This window comes from Numida meleagris, chromosome 4, assembly GCF_002078875.1.
Source record: "Numida meleagris isolate 19003 breed g44 Domestic line chromosome 4, NumMel1.0, whole genome shotgun sequence".
NCBI classification, from domain to species: Eukaryota; Metazoa; Chordata; class Aves; order Galliformes; family Numididae; genus Numida; species Numida meleagris.
In genome coordinates, this window is record NC_034412.1 from 28709863 (window position 1) to 28726467 (window position 16605).

Below are 16605 nucleotides of genomic sequence, written 5' to 3' on the forward strand. Positions count from 1 at the left end.
AGTGAGGCGGTGGGTGGTGCGCTTCTGCAGTGGCGACAATGATGTGAAAGACAAGCCACGTTCCGGATGGCCATGCAGATTTTTGCAAGAGCGACATGCAGGGTCTTGTTCATCTCTGAGGAAGATCCACAGCTGTAGTGATGGTGACTAGGTTGAAAAATCCTGTTTTATATCTGAGAACTTGCTCTATCAAATGGTGTTATTGTGTTCTTTGTATCTATTGCAGTTTCCATGGAAATAAATAGGAGGCATTGCTTTCAGAGCAACTCATGTAATATTCTGCTTATTCTAGTTCTTTGGGCAAAAGGCTTTATGTGCTATCCTTTGATATTTCTTTTATGTCAGCTGTTAATATAAATTATCGTCACATTTCATATTGGCCAGATTCCACAAGGAACTCTGTAGGTCGGATTTCTTTTGGCGTGCCAGGTTCCATGCTTAATTATGATATTTGTTCAGTAACTGACAGGTGGTTTTTTTGTTGTTTTTTAAATATAACTTCTTAATTGTTTAGTGTTTTTTGTGTGTTTATTTTAAAGCTATATGACTACTCAGCTATGTGACTACTCATGAGACCACTTTTACTTTGTGTTTTCATATTTTCAATTCTGCCGTGAACAGTAGGTTATTTGTTAAAAAAAAAAATCACAAAGTTTTGTATGTATATTACATTGTCAGCGTTCACGTGAGAGGCGAAAGTACCAGCATTTTAATCAGGTTCATACTTGGCCCTGGTCAAAAAGCCATATCTGAAGTCTCTTAGATGTCCTCTTGGCATAAATTTATTGCCACTAGTTCAGTCTTGGAAGACACTCTTCCATATTTGAAAAGCAACTATTAGTTTTCTGTGCTTTAGCAGTTCCTGTAGGGTGCGACATACACTTTTGGGAAATGCCTTTGTTTAGACGCTCTAAGAAATCTAAATGCCAGAAATTTTTATGAGATTGTTGCTCAGGCTCTGCTTCAAATGGCTCACAGTTTGCATTTTTTAATAGAACTGAGTTTGTCCTGACAAGCTTCCTTGAGCAATGATAGAGACTGTGAGAATCCCTAGGAACTCAAATTAAAACAAATGTTTTGAAGTGTAGAAGGAACATCACAGATCTGAAATGAAGTAGTTTGTTATCACTGTATTCAGACCATTGCAGTAATCTGAATCTTCTTGGGAGAGCTGAGGAAGGCAAAATAGTCTGCTAAAGTGTTTAGTTTTTTATATATAATAAATTTGGTCAAAATAATTTTCCTATTTTTCATAGTTTCACTAGCAAAAATGTCATGTTAACATGAAGGATGCAGCCTGAAATATTGTTAGTGTTGTAATAATAGAAATTGCATCATTAATAATAGATAAGGAATTAAGATTATCGCATGTCGAAAGGTCATTCTCGAAGGCTTTAGTTGTGAAGCGAGATTAAGAAAAAAAAAGAAAAAGACAAACGTTATGATTCACAGATGCTTTATGGACGTGGTTATCTGAGGCACCAAGAGATTTCCTGCTTTTTGCTTTGTTTAAAATGTTCTGTGAAATCTGGAATGATCCTACAAAGAATACTTACTCAAAAGAAAGGCTAATATTCAGTTGCAAATATTCATTGACTATAAAGGTGTGATTCAAACCTACTGAGTTGTAGGAGGAGTAATGCTATAATCTGTTGTCTTTACTTTGTGTTCCGAAACATACTGGCACTACATATGTACCTTGTAAATACAGCACTACAGTGAGTCATTCTGCTTTTTCTCCCCAGACTTTCAATGAATTTGAGATAGAACAACATCAAGAATGTGCCTATGACCACTTGGAAGTGTTTGATGGTGAAAGTGAAAAATCGCCAATTTTGGGACGCTTGTGTGGCAGTAAGATACCAGAGCCCCTCATTGCTACTGGAAACAAAATGTTTCTCCGCTTTATTTCTGATGCATCAGTTCAAAGAAAAGGCTTCCAAGCAACACACTCTACAGGTCAGAAAATCAGGATGTGGCTTACTAATAACTTCCCCTTCATTCTTTAGTGGAAGATATTCAAGCATTTCTTTTTATAGGAACAGGATGATTTGAAAGATAACACAATGTTACAGCTAAACCTAATGAAACCTTAGAAACAGTAGGAAAAATTGGAGATTGCAGAAAATGTTCTCTAATATTTTAGACATTTCTTTCTCTCTTTTTGTCTCCCATTTTTTCTTTTTCTCCTTCTTGCTTTCTCTTTCAGTTTTCTAGGTAAATGATTAATAAATTATGAAGGAAGGTCTGATATAAATAAGTTGGTCTAAGAGATATTTCATAGGATTCATTAGTTTGTAAAGGTTTCAATAGCCTTTCATAGTATTTTAAATGGCAGGTGTTCACTGAGGCATATGATGCACCTCTGTTACTTTTTTGTTCTAACTTAAACAAGAGTCTGGGCTTTGTATAAACAGCTATTACTTTCCTGCAGAGCTATAAAGGGAAAGACAAGCAAAAGAAGAGTAAGAAAAACAATACTGAAGATTGCCTTAAGAGCTTAGGAAAATAATTTCCTTCCCATTTACCGTTTAATTTTGTTGTTTGTCAGAAATCACTGAAATTGAAAATGCAATTGCATTAATAGATAAGGACATTTTCAATGTGTGCGTAATTTCCCTCACGTTGTTTGACCTACAGTGGCCCCTAGTGCTGAATCTCTGAACTTCCATTGCCTGCTGTAAAACAAGGTGTTTTTTTTTTCTGTTGTTTCGTTTGTTTCTTTGTTTTTTCACTTTTTCTTCCTCCATATATGCCTTTACTTTCCTCAGTTCATTATCTTTCATCCAGTACCTGGAAATAAATGTTAACACAGAAAATATTTGTAAACAACCGATCTAGTTCACAAGGTTTGCTGAGAGGTTGTAGTCATTAATAGTAAGCAGTGACCAGTCACTGTTCGTACTATTTTATGTAATTCATCAAGTCGATGTGTAATACTTGACTAAAAATTCCTCATACAGCAGTGTTAACATTTACTCTTTTTTTTTCCTTTGTTAATAATAATTCTAAACTTGTATTAATTTAATTTCCTTTTCAGAGAAAAGCAGTAGAAAACAGCATATGGACTGTTTTTTACTTTACAAGTAAAGTTTTACTTTTACAAGTAAAGCCTGGAAAGGGAAAAGCTTAATGACCTGTCATTCAGTTTATGTTTTTCTTGTTGAAAAGCCTGTTTTACAAACGTTTCTTTGTTTGCATTCCCTACCTGAGTAGCCCTTCCCCTTCGACAGAAAGTTAGATAGAAATGGTAATAATTACTCATTTGTTTAATTACTGTGAGGTAAATAATTATAGGTCAGAAGTCTTGTTAGAAAACAGGTGGTGTGAAAAAATCTTCTGAGCAAGCATAATAGTGCTTTTCTGGGAAAGTCTGGAGAATAAAATCTGTCTGGTTCTTAAGAATGCTGTAAAAATTGTGAAGTTTGCCTCATAAAGTGAAACCAGGACATTTATCTCTCTAGTCTGCTATTGCACAAAATGCTCATTACATTGAATGGCATGTCACCAGTGCTAGCTTTGGAGTACCACTTGAATGAGAGACACCTCAAATCTTCCAGAATTGAGGCCAAAACAGTTGTTCCATGGTAATATTACCTGCGTGCTTTGGACACATTAATGAATCTAACAGGTGTTTAAACCACGGGTTTTGTTTTCTTATTATTTTCTAGATAGAACTATATAACAGTAATAAAGATTCAAAAATAGATTGAATAGAAGGACTTCCCTCAGGCAGAGCAAAACTTTTTAAATACTGTTTCAGAAATGTAACAGAGAAGGGAAACTAATTAAGAAGGAATTTATAAAAGTCCTCCCAACAGAAAATTAAAGATTGTTGCTTATGGAGTGATTTGGTTGCTTAAACACTTGGATATCCCTTCTGGATAGCCTTGTTTACACTGCCTGGTCACAAGCTGCTGTTGTGGGAGGTTCCAGATCTGTGGTAGGTCCTATTCTTATCTGCCAGCCCTGGAACAAATCTGGGTATCTCAGATGTCTCTCAGTTTAAGCTTTTAATTCACTCCCAGAATGGCTCTGAGAATTCAGTATGGCAGTGCTGTATCAGAGTTATACTCTTGTTTCACTTGTTCAGGTAGAGCGGGAGGTAGTGGGTTTAAACCTGAAGCTTAAACCTTTTTCCATCTATCCAGCTTGTCAGTCAAGAGACTACTGCTCCGTTTTCTGTTATCATTATTAGAAGTCTGAGAGAACCTAAAAAGACCTCAAAACAAGAGATACCTAGAATGTTTGTTTCTTAGCTGATCTAGAAAAAATCTCCCATGAAAGCTATTAAAACAATAATACGTTACAAGTCAGACGTATTTGTGTACATTGCCTCCAGAGCAGTACAGATGTACCTGCAAAACTCTTTGATGACCAGTGCAGGTAAATGATATCTAGACTAAACCCAGCTGTCCGGTGCTGTGCTCTGGTGCAGCCCCATCATTGTGTCATATGGGTGAATGCAGCACTGCGAAAGCAGACTTTTGAAAGTGCAACTTAGTCCTTAAGAAATGAAAAAAATAAATTCAAATTTCTAAAATAGAACTTTTAGGATATTTATTCTAAATCAGTTAAAGGCTATATTCCATGGGAGAAGGGCAGAGGAAACCTGTGTTCTGCTGTGCGGGCCCCTGACATAAGAACATTGTAGAGTGAGTCCAGAGGAGGGAACAAGAATGATCAGAGGGCTGAAGAGCCTCCCCTATGAAAGAGAATGAGAGATTTGGGGTTGTTCATACTGGAGGAGAGAAGGCACTGGGGAGATCTGTAGGCCTTCCAGTACCTTAAAGGGACCTCCAGGAAAAGCTGGAGAGGGACTTTTTATCAGGGAATGCAGCGATAGGAAAAGGGGTGATGGCTTTTAGGTATTCAGAATAAGTTTTTTCTCAGAACTTGATGAGTTACCGGCACGGGCTGCCCAGAGAAGCTGTGGATGCTCCATCCCTGGAGGCGTTTCAAGTTCAGGTTGGATAAGGATTTCTTTGGGCAACTTGATCTAGTGAGAGGCGTATCTACCTGTGGCACGTGATTGGAACTAGATGATCTTTAAGGTCCGTGCCAACCCAAACCATTCCATGAAAGGGAATTGCCATTTTCTGCAGTTGCTGGTATGGTAACAGCTTTCCTTTAAAGTCAAGTCCACTGTAGCAAAAAGAAGGAAACAATGCAGACAGTTCATTAAACATTTTCTTCTTTAGCAGCTGTTCTGTGTCTGAAGCAGGGAGATGTTCTTAATGTTGGCAACAGTCCAGTCAAGAAAACAAAGTCATAAAAATGTAAATGAAATCAAATACTGCATAAAAAAAAAGGAAACAATAATCAGTTAATAAGAATAGCAATGAGAAATAAATGCTTGAAGTATCTCATTTTGCACATTTTCTTTATTATATGCCTTTTATTATGTTTTTTAAAGTAGAAGGATTTTTAAAAAAAAGATTGAACAATAGATTGTGCATAAACAGATTAGATTACTTACATTATTCACATTTCCTGTTTTGACTCGTTCATTTGCTTGTTAAGAAAAAACACATACATTTAAAAAAAAATTATTTGCTCATTATTGTCATCATTACTTGGCACCTGGCCTGATGGCTGCAGATGGGTCTCACCTGTCTCAAAGAGGGAAATGGATCTTAGCCCAGGAGCTGGCAGGGCTCACTGAGAAAGCTTTTAAACTAGGTATGAAGGGGGAAGGGGATAAAACCAAGCCTGCTAGAGATGAGCCTAGGGGAATGATGATGGGATTGGGGTTGAGACAAGGGGCTCAGCTGAAGTGCATCGACACTGATGTGCACAGCATGGGCAACAGACGGGAGGAGCTGGAGGCCATCGTGTGGCAAACACACTGTGACTTAGTTGCCATTATGGAAACATGGTGGGATCGCTCCCACAGCTGGAGTGCTGCAGTGGATGGATAGAAGCTCTCCAGAAGGGACAGGCAAGGAAGGAGGGGTGGTGGTGCGGCTCTCTGTGTTAGAGAGTGCTTTGATGTTGTTCAGCTTGGGGCTGGGAATAATAAGTTTGAGTCTCTATGGGTAAGAATCTGGGGCAGGGCCAACAAGGCAGTTGTCCTGGTGGGGGTCTGTTATAGATTGCCTAACCAGGATGAAGAGACAGATGAGGCGTTCTACGAACAGCTGGCAGAAGTTGTGCAATTGCCAGCCCTTGTTCTTGTGGGAGAATTCAATTTCCCTGATATATGCTGGGACTACAGTGCAGCACAGAAGAAACAGTTGAGGATGTTTCTAGAGTGTATGGAAGGTAGCATCCTGACACAGCTGGTAAGAGAGCCTACCAGGGGAGGTGCCCAGCTAGACCTGCTGTTCACAAACAGAGAAGGACTGGTAGGAGATGTGAAGTTGGGAGCTGTCTTGGACAGAGTGACCACAAAAGAGTAGTTCTTGATTCTTGGTGATGTCAGAAGGAGGGGCAGCAAAACTGCTACCTTGGGCTTACAGAGAGTGGACTTTGAACTGTTCAGGATGCTGGTAGGGAGAGTCCCTTGGGATTCAGTCCTGAAGGGCTAAGGAGTCCAGGAAGGCTGGTCACTTGTGCAGGACACCCGGGGGATCAGGGCTAGCCAGCATGGATTCATGAAAGGCAGGTCCTGCTTGACCAGCCTGATCTCCTACTATGATCGGGTGACCTGCCTGGTGGACGAGGGAAAGGCTATTGACATAGTCTTCCTAGACTTTAGCAAAGCATTCGACACTGTCTCCCACAGTATTCTCTTGGAGAAGCTGGCAGCCCATGGCTTGTACAGATACACTCTTTGCTGGGTAAAGAACTGGCTGCATGGCAGGGCCCAGAGAGTGATGGTAAATGGAGTCACATCCAGCTGGCGACTGGTCATGAGTGGTGTTCCCCAGAGGTCAGTGCTGGGGCCTGTCCTCTTCAATATCTTTACTGATGACCTGGATGAGGGCATTGAGAGCACCCTCAGAAAGTTTGCAGACAACATCAAGCTGGCAGGAAGCATCAATCTGCCTAGGGGTAGTGAGGCCCTACAGAGAGATCTGGACAGGCTGGATCTCTGGGCCGAAGCCAACGGGATGAGGTTCAACAAGATCAAGTGCTGGGTCCTGCACTTCGGCCACAACAACCCCAGGCAACGCTACAGGCTTGGGGCAGAGTGGCTGGAAGACTGTGTGGAGGAAACAGACCTGGGAGTGTTGGTCAATGCTCAACTGAGCATGAGCCAGCAGTGTGCCCAAGTGGCCAAGAAGGCCAATGGCATCCTGGCTTGTATCAGAAATAGTGTTACCAGTAGGAACAGGGAAGTAATTGTCCCTCTGTACTCAGCGCTGGTAAGGCCGCACCTTGAGTACTGTGTCCAGTTTTGGGCCCGTCACTGCAAGAAGGACATTGAGGCCCTGGAGCGTGTTCAGAGGAGGGCAACGAAGCTGGTGAGGGGTCTGGAGCACAGGCCTTATGAGGTGCGGCTGAGGGAGCTGGGATTGTTGTGTCTGGAGAAGAGGAGGCTCAGGGGAGATCTTATTGCTATCTGTAACTACTTGAAGGGAGGTTGTAGTGAGCTGGGGTTGGCCTATTCTCTCTTATAACTGGTGACAGGATGAGGGCGAATGGCCTCAAGTTGCACCATGGGAGATTCAAGCTGGACGTTAGGAAATTCTGCTTTGCCTGACCACTCTTTCAGAACTGTAATGGGCTGCCCAGGGAGGTGGTTGAGTCACCGTCCCTGGAGGTGTTTGAGAAACGTTTAGATGTTGTGTTGAGAGATATGGTTTAGTGGGGTTATTGGTGGTAGGTGAATGGTTGGACTGGATGATCTTGTAGGTCTTTTCCAACCTAGCTAATTCTATGATTCTATGATTCTGTGACAAAAAAAAAAAAAGTATATAGGGAAAATTTGGAATAGTGAGCCTGTCTTCATACTGAATAGTACTCTATGCATCCTCTGATTATGGAAAGAAAATTTTGATTTTCACTGTGTAAGTTCATTTTCCCCCCCTTAATTTTCAGAGTGTGGTGGTCGGCTGAAAGCTGAAACCAAACCCAAAGATCTGTACTCTCATGCTCAGTTTGGTGATAACAACTATCCAGTTCAGGCAGACTGTGACTGGCTCCTGGTGGCAGAGCATGGCTATCAAGTTCAATTAATGTTCCAGACTTTTGAGGTTGAAGAAGAGGCAGACTGTGGTTATGATTACGTGGAGCTCTTTGATGGTCATGATAAGACAGCGATGAGACTTGGTCGATTTTGTGGTTCTGGGGTAAGTAACCAAGTACTAAAGCTTTTCTTTTTATTTCCAACACAAGAAAGAGAAAGAAAGAAAAGATATAGGAAGGAAAAGGATAAGGAGAGATGAGGTTCAGTTACTAGATGTTATAATGAAATAACAAATTATCTAATGAAAATATTTTTTAAAGAAATTTACAGATATGGCATTTGAAAGAATTTCATTGAAATATTTTCTGCAATAAATATTCATTGTCTATTTATTAAACAAGTATTGTAATACTATGTTAAGTTTTTGGTCGCTGACAGCGGAGCGTTTATCAGTTCCTCTAGAAAAGTTAGCAGCATTTTCCCTTACAGAGAAATGCACTGGTATTGAAAATTAACACACTCAAATTCCATACATTTGAGTGAAGAGGTCACGTTTTATGGGGAAGAGGTACCTGGAAAGCGTTTATAATGCACTCATCTACTGCTTCAGAAAGTATTATACAACATTTATATAGATACTGTTCAGTCCCAGAGCTCAAGATTGAGAAAGGTTGGGTAATAGTACAACCCCCCCCAAAATATTAATGGATAGAACTTCCACCAGCAGACAAAAATTCAAGTATCTTGTTTTAATCTGATGTCCATCTTTTAGGAATTTAGGTAATTGCTTCCACTGTCTGCCTTAAAAAATTCCCAGGCTATAATGTAGACCTGAATGAGTAGAAGTATTCTGTCAGTTGATGTCAGATGACACCGTGTGACGTCTAGTGCCATTATGCAATAAGATGTGACAGGAAAAGGAAAATATCAATAAGAAAAAAAAAATCTGAAGAAGGGAATAAATACACAGAGTCAACAGATAATTTACTCACTGTTTTTAATTTCTTTTAGCCACCAGAAGAAATCTATTCGGCAGGGGAGACTCTTTTACTTCACTTTCACACTGATGATACAATCAACAAGAAAGGATTCCATATACGATACCGAAGTATAAAATATCGAGATAGTGTGCACACCAAAAAATAACACAAGAACCTCTATTCATGAGGAGGAGAGTGAGATAAAAGAGAATGCACAGTGGAAAGGAAGTCATGTCTTTTTTATTTAACTGAAGTTATTAGCACAGATGTTTTATTTGAGTCCAATTGAAATGATGACTTATAAGACAAGAGAAAAAAAAAAAAATTACCTGTCCCTGTGGAATACGCAAGATGGTGATGTGCAGGCTTCATACTCATCTGTCTCTGCAAAGCTGGTGAAAGGACTTTGCACAGTTCCAGGAGAATATGAAAGCTTTTGTTCATGGCTTGACATTAGTCATAGATAAGTGAACATTCAATCAATTATGTTCAGGTGAGATGACCCTACAAAACATTCTTCCTTTTGACAATTGTATGGTGTCCAGGAGGGAAAAAAAAAAAAAAAAGAAAAAGAAAAAACTCTTTCAGATCACACACTAAAAATACTGTCCTTATATCTAGTTGCTTTAACTTTGTATCCCGCAGACAGTGTGTATAAAGACTTGAAAGAAGATATGGAATTGGAAGGTTTTCCTGCATCGTTCTGTACTTTTTACCAATTGGTCTATTGTATCAGGTTATCAGCATTTTGAAACTGGAAAATCTTACTTTTGAAACGTAACTCAGAGTATTTTGTTTTACTAATGACTGAGAAGTCTGAACTGTTACATTGGTCATCATTAGCTTGACCAATCACTAGTTAACTGAATTTTAACATTGTAAGCATCTGAAAATGTTAGGTTTACTGGTTAAGTAAGCTATGTCTGATGATGTGCTCTTATTTTGCACTGAACGTAGAATATAGACTGAGATGGAAACCTATCATCAATCAAATCTGTGTCCATGATATACAGTATCGTCTGAAACTCCTCCTACTGAATTTTTTTTAACAGTACATTTGGAGGCACTGCAAAGCTTTATTTCGTTGGACCTCTTTGTTAATGAGCTGTTTATCTTGTTTAGCTAATCAGAAATGAAGCTATAGTATTATCCAAGTGAGAGGTTTCCTAAAGATTTTTTTTTCCTGAAAGAAAGAGCATCTGTGATGATGAAAAAAGCAAAACGAAAGAGTGGACCCTGGATTTGTTTCTTATAGAGTGTGAATTCTTATGGTGCTATTCTGTGAACATTAAAAACAACAACAACAAAAAAAATGAACAAGAAGGTTTAGACTTTTGAGCCAATAGCTTGCAAGAATGAATGTTTCACTATGCCTGGCTGAATCTGGAGAAGGAAGGCTTTGCTGCTCTGAGGGAGGGCAGGTTGCAATGGCAGCACTAGTCCTGTGGAACAACTACTACTATTGCCTTAGAATCCTCGCACACTATCTGACAGATCTTCCTGTGGATGCACCTCTAATTTGATAAATAAGTCAATGACTTGGACATATTAGCATATGCTAACAGGAGTATCTTCAAGCAAAATCCTCATCTGCAGAATGAGATCATCTGCCTGTAAATACACAGTGACTTGCTTTTGATGTAGAGATATGTTACATTTAGAACTGAGGTATTCTATGTGCTTTAGGCCATATGTGGCTTTAGTCATAATGTATATGCTTTATGTAAGTATTGTATGTATGACTGCTTCAGGGGAATGAGAGGTATTGTATGGATGAACGCTGAATTGTTTCTTTATGTGCCAAGTTCTATCAGGACCCCATTTGACTGTAGCAACTTTTCTTTAAAGGCTTCATAGACAGATAACAGGACTTCTAGCTGACAAGAACCAAGTTAAAAGTATTATGTTTCACTCTATAAGAAATACTATTTTGATATCCTTTGTTGTAAGTTGCTACTCAGATTAGCTTAGTTTCTGTTACCTTATTATGAACGTACATTGGCACTAATAAATCTGATCTTTTTTATAAAAATAAAAACCAAATGTCTTTGGCTGCTTTAACACCTGTATTTCTGTTTACATCCTACCATTTTCTTTTCCAAACAGCTTATGTGTATGAAACTTAAAACTGAATGATTTCTGTATTTTTATAATGCCGATCCGTTGTCCTTTTGTTTGGTTCATGTTTCAGGTTATTTGCACACGAGATACATTTTTTTTTTTTCAAGGTCCTTTACTACAAAATCCAGACAGGAAACTTACTGTAGGTATATATAAGAAACACCTTCTTTTATAGGTATAGACTATGTATCACAATAACTATGTATTCTTAATGTTGATACATAATTTCTGTACCATTTGCTGCACAATTTTTTTTTTTTTAAAACATCCTGTTATTCAAATTTGGCTTTTTTGTTCCCCTCAGGGTTGCTTTAACTATCACAGATTGTTAAAGATCTTGTAACCAAGATTTTTTTTTGTTGTTTATTGGAGTGGATTTTTTTTTGTTGATTCTCACAGGGCCCCTGTATGTGTGTACAAATCCTTCTATCATATGTAAAATAGTGTCACTGGAATAGTTGGGGAAGAAGATTCAACTGCACAAACTGAGGGCAAGAACACCATGTTTCCAAGACCCTATGGAAGCTGATTGTCTTGGAACATACCAAAATTTAAGTTTTGAGCACAGTGTATTTGAGGTTATTTTACACTGTGTATGTAGAAGTCACAAGACGGTTGCCGTAACTTGAATGCAAAGTTAAATTTTATTTCTCTAATAGCCTGCTTGTAGATTCCATATGCTTAACGGTGGTGAAAATGAAGAAGGTGTTCTTAGTGATTATTTTGATGATCAGGAATCAATCTCGATTATGTCTTTTAATTGACCATGGTTTTAGTCCGTGTCTCATGATGCTGTAAAAAGGAGTTACTTCTGAGTTTTAGGAGGTTTCTTCTGAGGTAATGAAAATCACATATTTTGTGAACTCCTGCTTTAATGGAGCATGCCTTATAATTACCCTAACAAGAAGAAAAGAACAAAAAAAAAAATCCTTTATACTGGTGAAATTGTGAAAACAACGTGGGTTCCCCAAAATATCTGTGAGAAATATTTTGACAACACAGTATTTAAAGATGTTACCTGTTGACTAGTCCACAAAACAAAAAAGAAAATCCAATGGGATGTACTTTCAAGATATACATCTACAATGTGTTCAGTGGCAATGCTTCCAGCAGGGTGAAGATGGTACTTATTTAAGTCTGTTGCAGACCAGATTCTGTGATCAATGCTATGCTCAGATAAGAAGAAAGTTATGTTTGTGAGAGATTGTTTTTCTTTGCTTAGAAAAATAAATAAAAGCAAAACTTATCTAAAAACGATTCACTGGAGAAAGTCAATTAAAATGACTATCTTCCATGAGAGATGAAGGCCCGGAGGAAGTAAATAGGGCAAGGCTGGTGTATGTGCAGCAGATAACTCTGTTCTTTGCTAACCATTTCTTATACTCTCCAATATATTTGAATGAACTTTCCTTGTTCTTAAACACGTGAAATGGCAAACTGAGCTCAGAATGGGTGAAAGCCAGATCAAATCCTTAATATGGTATTGCAGCATTGCTTTGAGCGTAGTTCATTTTAAGCAGCTTAATTTTTGTAAAATATATATATATATATATATATATGTACTTAAAAAAAAAAAAAAATCAGATTACTTGGAAGGAAGCTTTATCTACCTGGGAGGTCAATCCTGTAATTTTGCTATATTACCTGAAAGGAAGATGCACTAATCAGCAGAATCGTTATTTCCTTTATGCATTTTTTTTTCAATGCACCCTTCGTATTCATTAAAAATGCTTTATACTGTATTGTTTTCACTTACCTGAAGAGTTAGAGGATTAATTAAATTGGACAATGTATTTTTTTGACCAGAGAACTGTAGACAACCTAAGATATGGCTTTTAAATCTTAATGGTGAGTAACTGCATGAGTTGTGAGGATGATTAACAGTGGGCAATAGTTCTTCCGGTTTTCTTCCCCGCCCCAACCCTGCCCCATCAATCTCAGGTTTTGCTGTTCTGAGTTGAATATTTGGGACAACATGTATTTTATTCTTGTGATCTAGTTCATCTATTCAAAAAAATAGACACGTGTTTAATACAGTTATTACATGGAATAACAGACTGAGTGAAGTTTGATTAAAGCAAAAAGAACAAAGCAAAATGTATTTTGCAAGACTGTCCTTGTTAGAAAATATTCAAATTACTCCTGGATCCTTGTTTGAGCTCACAAAGGAAGTGAGCCATAGTGGATGCAAAAATAGTGGTGTTAGGTGAACAGTGAACAGGGAAATATTAGATAGGCTTAGGTCTCTCTCTCTTAATTCCATCTCTACACCTGCTTTTTCTCATGTTTTCTACTTGTCTTGTAGATGGTCTTGTAACTTATCAAATCCCATTGTAATCTAAGATATTAAGTAGATAAGCTTCTTTTTTCTCTTCAGTGGCCTTTTGAAGTCATTTTTCCTGTAGTACTGGAACTCTCAGGAAGGATTATTGTTTCTATGCATTTATGTTAGAGAGTATTTGCCATGTGATGGCAACTTCTGAAATACGATACTAGTAATCATTGTGGATGCATGATTTTCTCTTAGAGTGTGCACCCTGGCTTTTCTCTTCCAGCAGGATAGTGCTAGAATTTATCTTTTCTAGTCACGTTTCAAGTAAGCGACCATGTGATGAAATGAAATGAATTTATAGTGCTCAAGAAAGAAGGAAAAAGGACATTTCACCTCTTGCACAGCATGTGATTCCTGCAGAGGAGAGCAAAATGGTTTAGGGTATATAATGAGAATATATACAGGAGTAAAAGGACAAGTTTGAATAATAAAATACATAAGCTGAGCCACAGGAGACTCTCCAGTGTTGAGATGGAATAGTTTCCTGGGATTGATAGCCCCATCTTACAAATATTAAGAGCTATTTTGTACTGAATATTGACTAATGGAGCAAGAGCAATAGCCAAGGGGTATTCCGGTTATGGAAGTCCACAATAAAATCTGTGCAAAGCATTCGCTGTTTGGTCAACAGATTTGATAGTAACAACGAAATGCTTTTTGTATTTAAAATAACTAAATCTGGTGAAGATATAAACACTATTACAACAGACAGAAAATAGTAATTGCTTGCAACTACAAGCTCGACACTTCTCACTTTCTCAGGGTGAAAAACAAATTTATCTGAGATACACTGTGATATTAATATACTTGTCTTTTTTCAATGTTGCTATCTTTTTTGAATTATCATGATCTAAACAATTTCTGTTGGTGAAATCCGTAACCTCAGCTCTATGTAAGAAGAGTAGAAGGGAGAAAATTACCTACTGGTGTAATTACTTACTTAAGAGTTCTCATTGTTACAATGTCAGCAAAGGCAATCTTGGGGATATTTTTAGGTAATATGGCAATTTTGGGTATTTCTATGTGAATCTTCCTTTAAAGTGCAGCATCGAGGGCACAATGTTTAGAAAAATATGCATTTCAGAAAAACATTAATATATTCTGGAGTTTCTTGATCAGTTTGACTTATAAGATGATAAAAATATTTTCTGCGTTAATCTGAGTTTGCAAGTTTTTTAAAGAATAAGCTGTTCAATTGCATTGTTTAAACTTTTTTTTTTTTTTTACATAGGAGAATCTTAACATTAGAGAAATTTCCTGACTATTGAATGAACTTCAGAACGTGGTTAGTTATTGCAATCCCTTTTTATGATGAAGGTTGAAGGGAAACAGGGAGGGGATACTTGCAGTATTGAAAATCTGGCTCATAAATCTTTGTATCACAAAGAATGTGTTTGTATTATACTTGTGTATAGGCACAAGGAGTATTTTGCTGAGAATGTTTCGATACACTTTTATCCTCCTTTGAAAAATGTAGGTAAAGGCAATGAAACCTTTGAGTTGAATGGTACAGATTAAATGTTATAAGTATTAAATACTTTTACCTCACAATGTCCATTATTAATATACTGTTGTCCATTTTAACACAATTTTTCTGCAGTTGTTTCATCACAAAAGATACTTGAAAATTATTGATATGTCTGTCTTCTAGAATTTTTTTTTTTTATTTTCACTATGCCATTACATCTTCCTTATTTTGCTGTCTAAGGAATCTTGCACTTATTGCATAATTTTTTGAAACAACCAAGGTTCCGCATTTTGAAGAGTTTTCTAACTTTAATTTCACAAAACAGATGGGGAAAGGCTTCAAGGTATGCATGCCATCATCCACTAAACAAATTGGTTTCAAGCTGCAAGTCTTTGTTGAGAATTAATGCTGTTGGGCAGTGAAGGAAACTTTCCTGTTGTTTAGTATTACCTTTAATTAAAATGAAGAATATATACAAGAATTGCAGAAGAACTGAAGGAATGCTAGATTCTAGAAAGTGAGAATTAATATTAGATTTCAAATCACAAAGTTTTTCAAGTAAGATAGCTTTTTGTATGAAATAATGACTAGAGAAAAGTTTCAGGAAACCAAGTTAATATATTGACTATAATGAAAAGAGCGTTGTTAGAAACAACAGCAACAAAACATCAAAAACAACCCAAGAACCTTTGATTTCAATTGTTTATTTATTTATTTATTTACTGGGATGCTTTATTTATGCTCACTGTTTTGAATGACTTTGGAAAGGCAAATTCAACAGTCTGTCATTCCTAGTTCTGCCAACTAAGAAATACCTCAAATAACACACAGTTCTGCGTGCTGCCTGGTGGATCCTGTGGTCTGCATTGTGTGCCCACGGTGACTACAGGATGGGGGAATGGGGCAAAAAGGGGGAAAATTGGCAAGGTGTACCAATGGCAGGCTCCTGCAATGGCCTCTGGGAGACTGAGTATCCTGTGGTGAGACTATCATGAAAAGAGAGTCTTGGATGAACATTGTGCATCTAGCCATCCAAGCACAGTTTCCTTGCTGCCTTGTATTTAATGCTCCTTGGTATCTCTGTGTATTCCGGTTTTTACCCAAGGGACTCAGATCGCTTGCTATATTCGATGGATATCCATGAAAACAATAAAGAAAACATCTAAAAATGCAAATTGTATTAGGTTTATGCTTGCTTTGTAATGAGCACTACTGAACCAAAGTTAACCAATAATGAAGAGACTTGTCGGAAGTATTATAAATGTTAAGTTGCCTCTCTTCCTGTTCTCAAGTCCAGTGTATTTTCTGTCAGCTGTAGACCACTGAGGAAGAAATGCCTCCCGTCTCTGGAGGCATTCAAGGCCAGGCTGGAGACGTGGCTCTGGGCAGCATGGACTAGTGGTTGGCAACCCTGCACTCAGCAGGTGGGCTGAAACTAGATGATCTTTGAGGTCCTTTTCAATCCAGGCCATTCTATGACGAAAAGCAATATGAAAAGGTTGTAATTAAATGTGGTGGTGTTATTACTTCTGCAAGATGACAAGAATCATTTATTTTTTAACTTTACTTTTGATCGTGATCTTCATGGTTATAGGACTGCAGTAAATATCCCAAATGTGTCCTTTAAAAT

The 16605-nt window shown here is 37.8% G+C and overlaps 1 protein-coding gene across 7 annotated transcripts in view; it reads left to right on the forward strand.

Annotated features, from left to right (window-relative positions):
• TLL1 (tolloid like 1) overlaps nucleotides 1-12711 on the forward strand; it is a 137603-nt gene extending 124892 nt beyond the window's left edge. For all 7 annotated transcript variants that reach the window (XM_021394376.1, XM_021394377.1, XM_021394378.1 and 4 more), the window contains 3 exons: nucleotides 1746-1959; nucleotides 7987-8237; nucleotides 9086-12711. In XM_021394376.1, the coding sequence (XP_021250051.1) occupies nucleotides 1746-1959; nucleotides 7987-8237; nucleotides 9086-9220 (600 nt within the window). In that variant the 3' untranslated portion in view covers nucleotides 9221-12711. The remainder of the gene's footprint in view (nucleotides 1-1745; nucleotides 1960-7986; nucleotides 8238-9085) is intronic.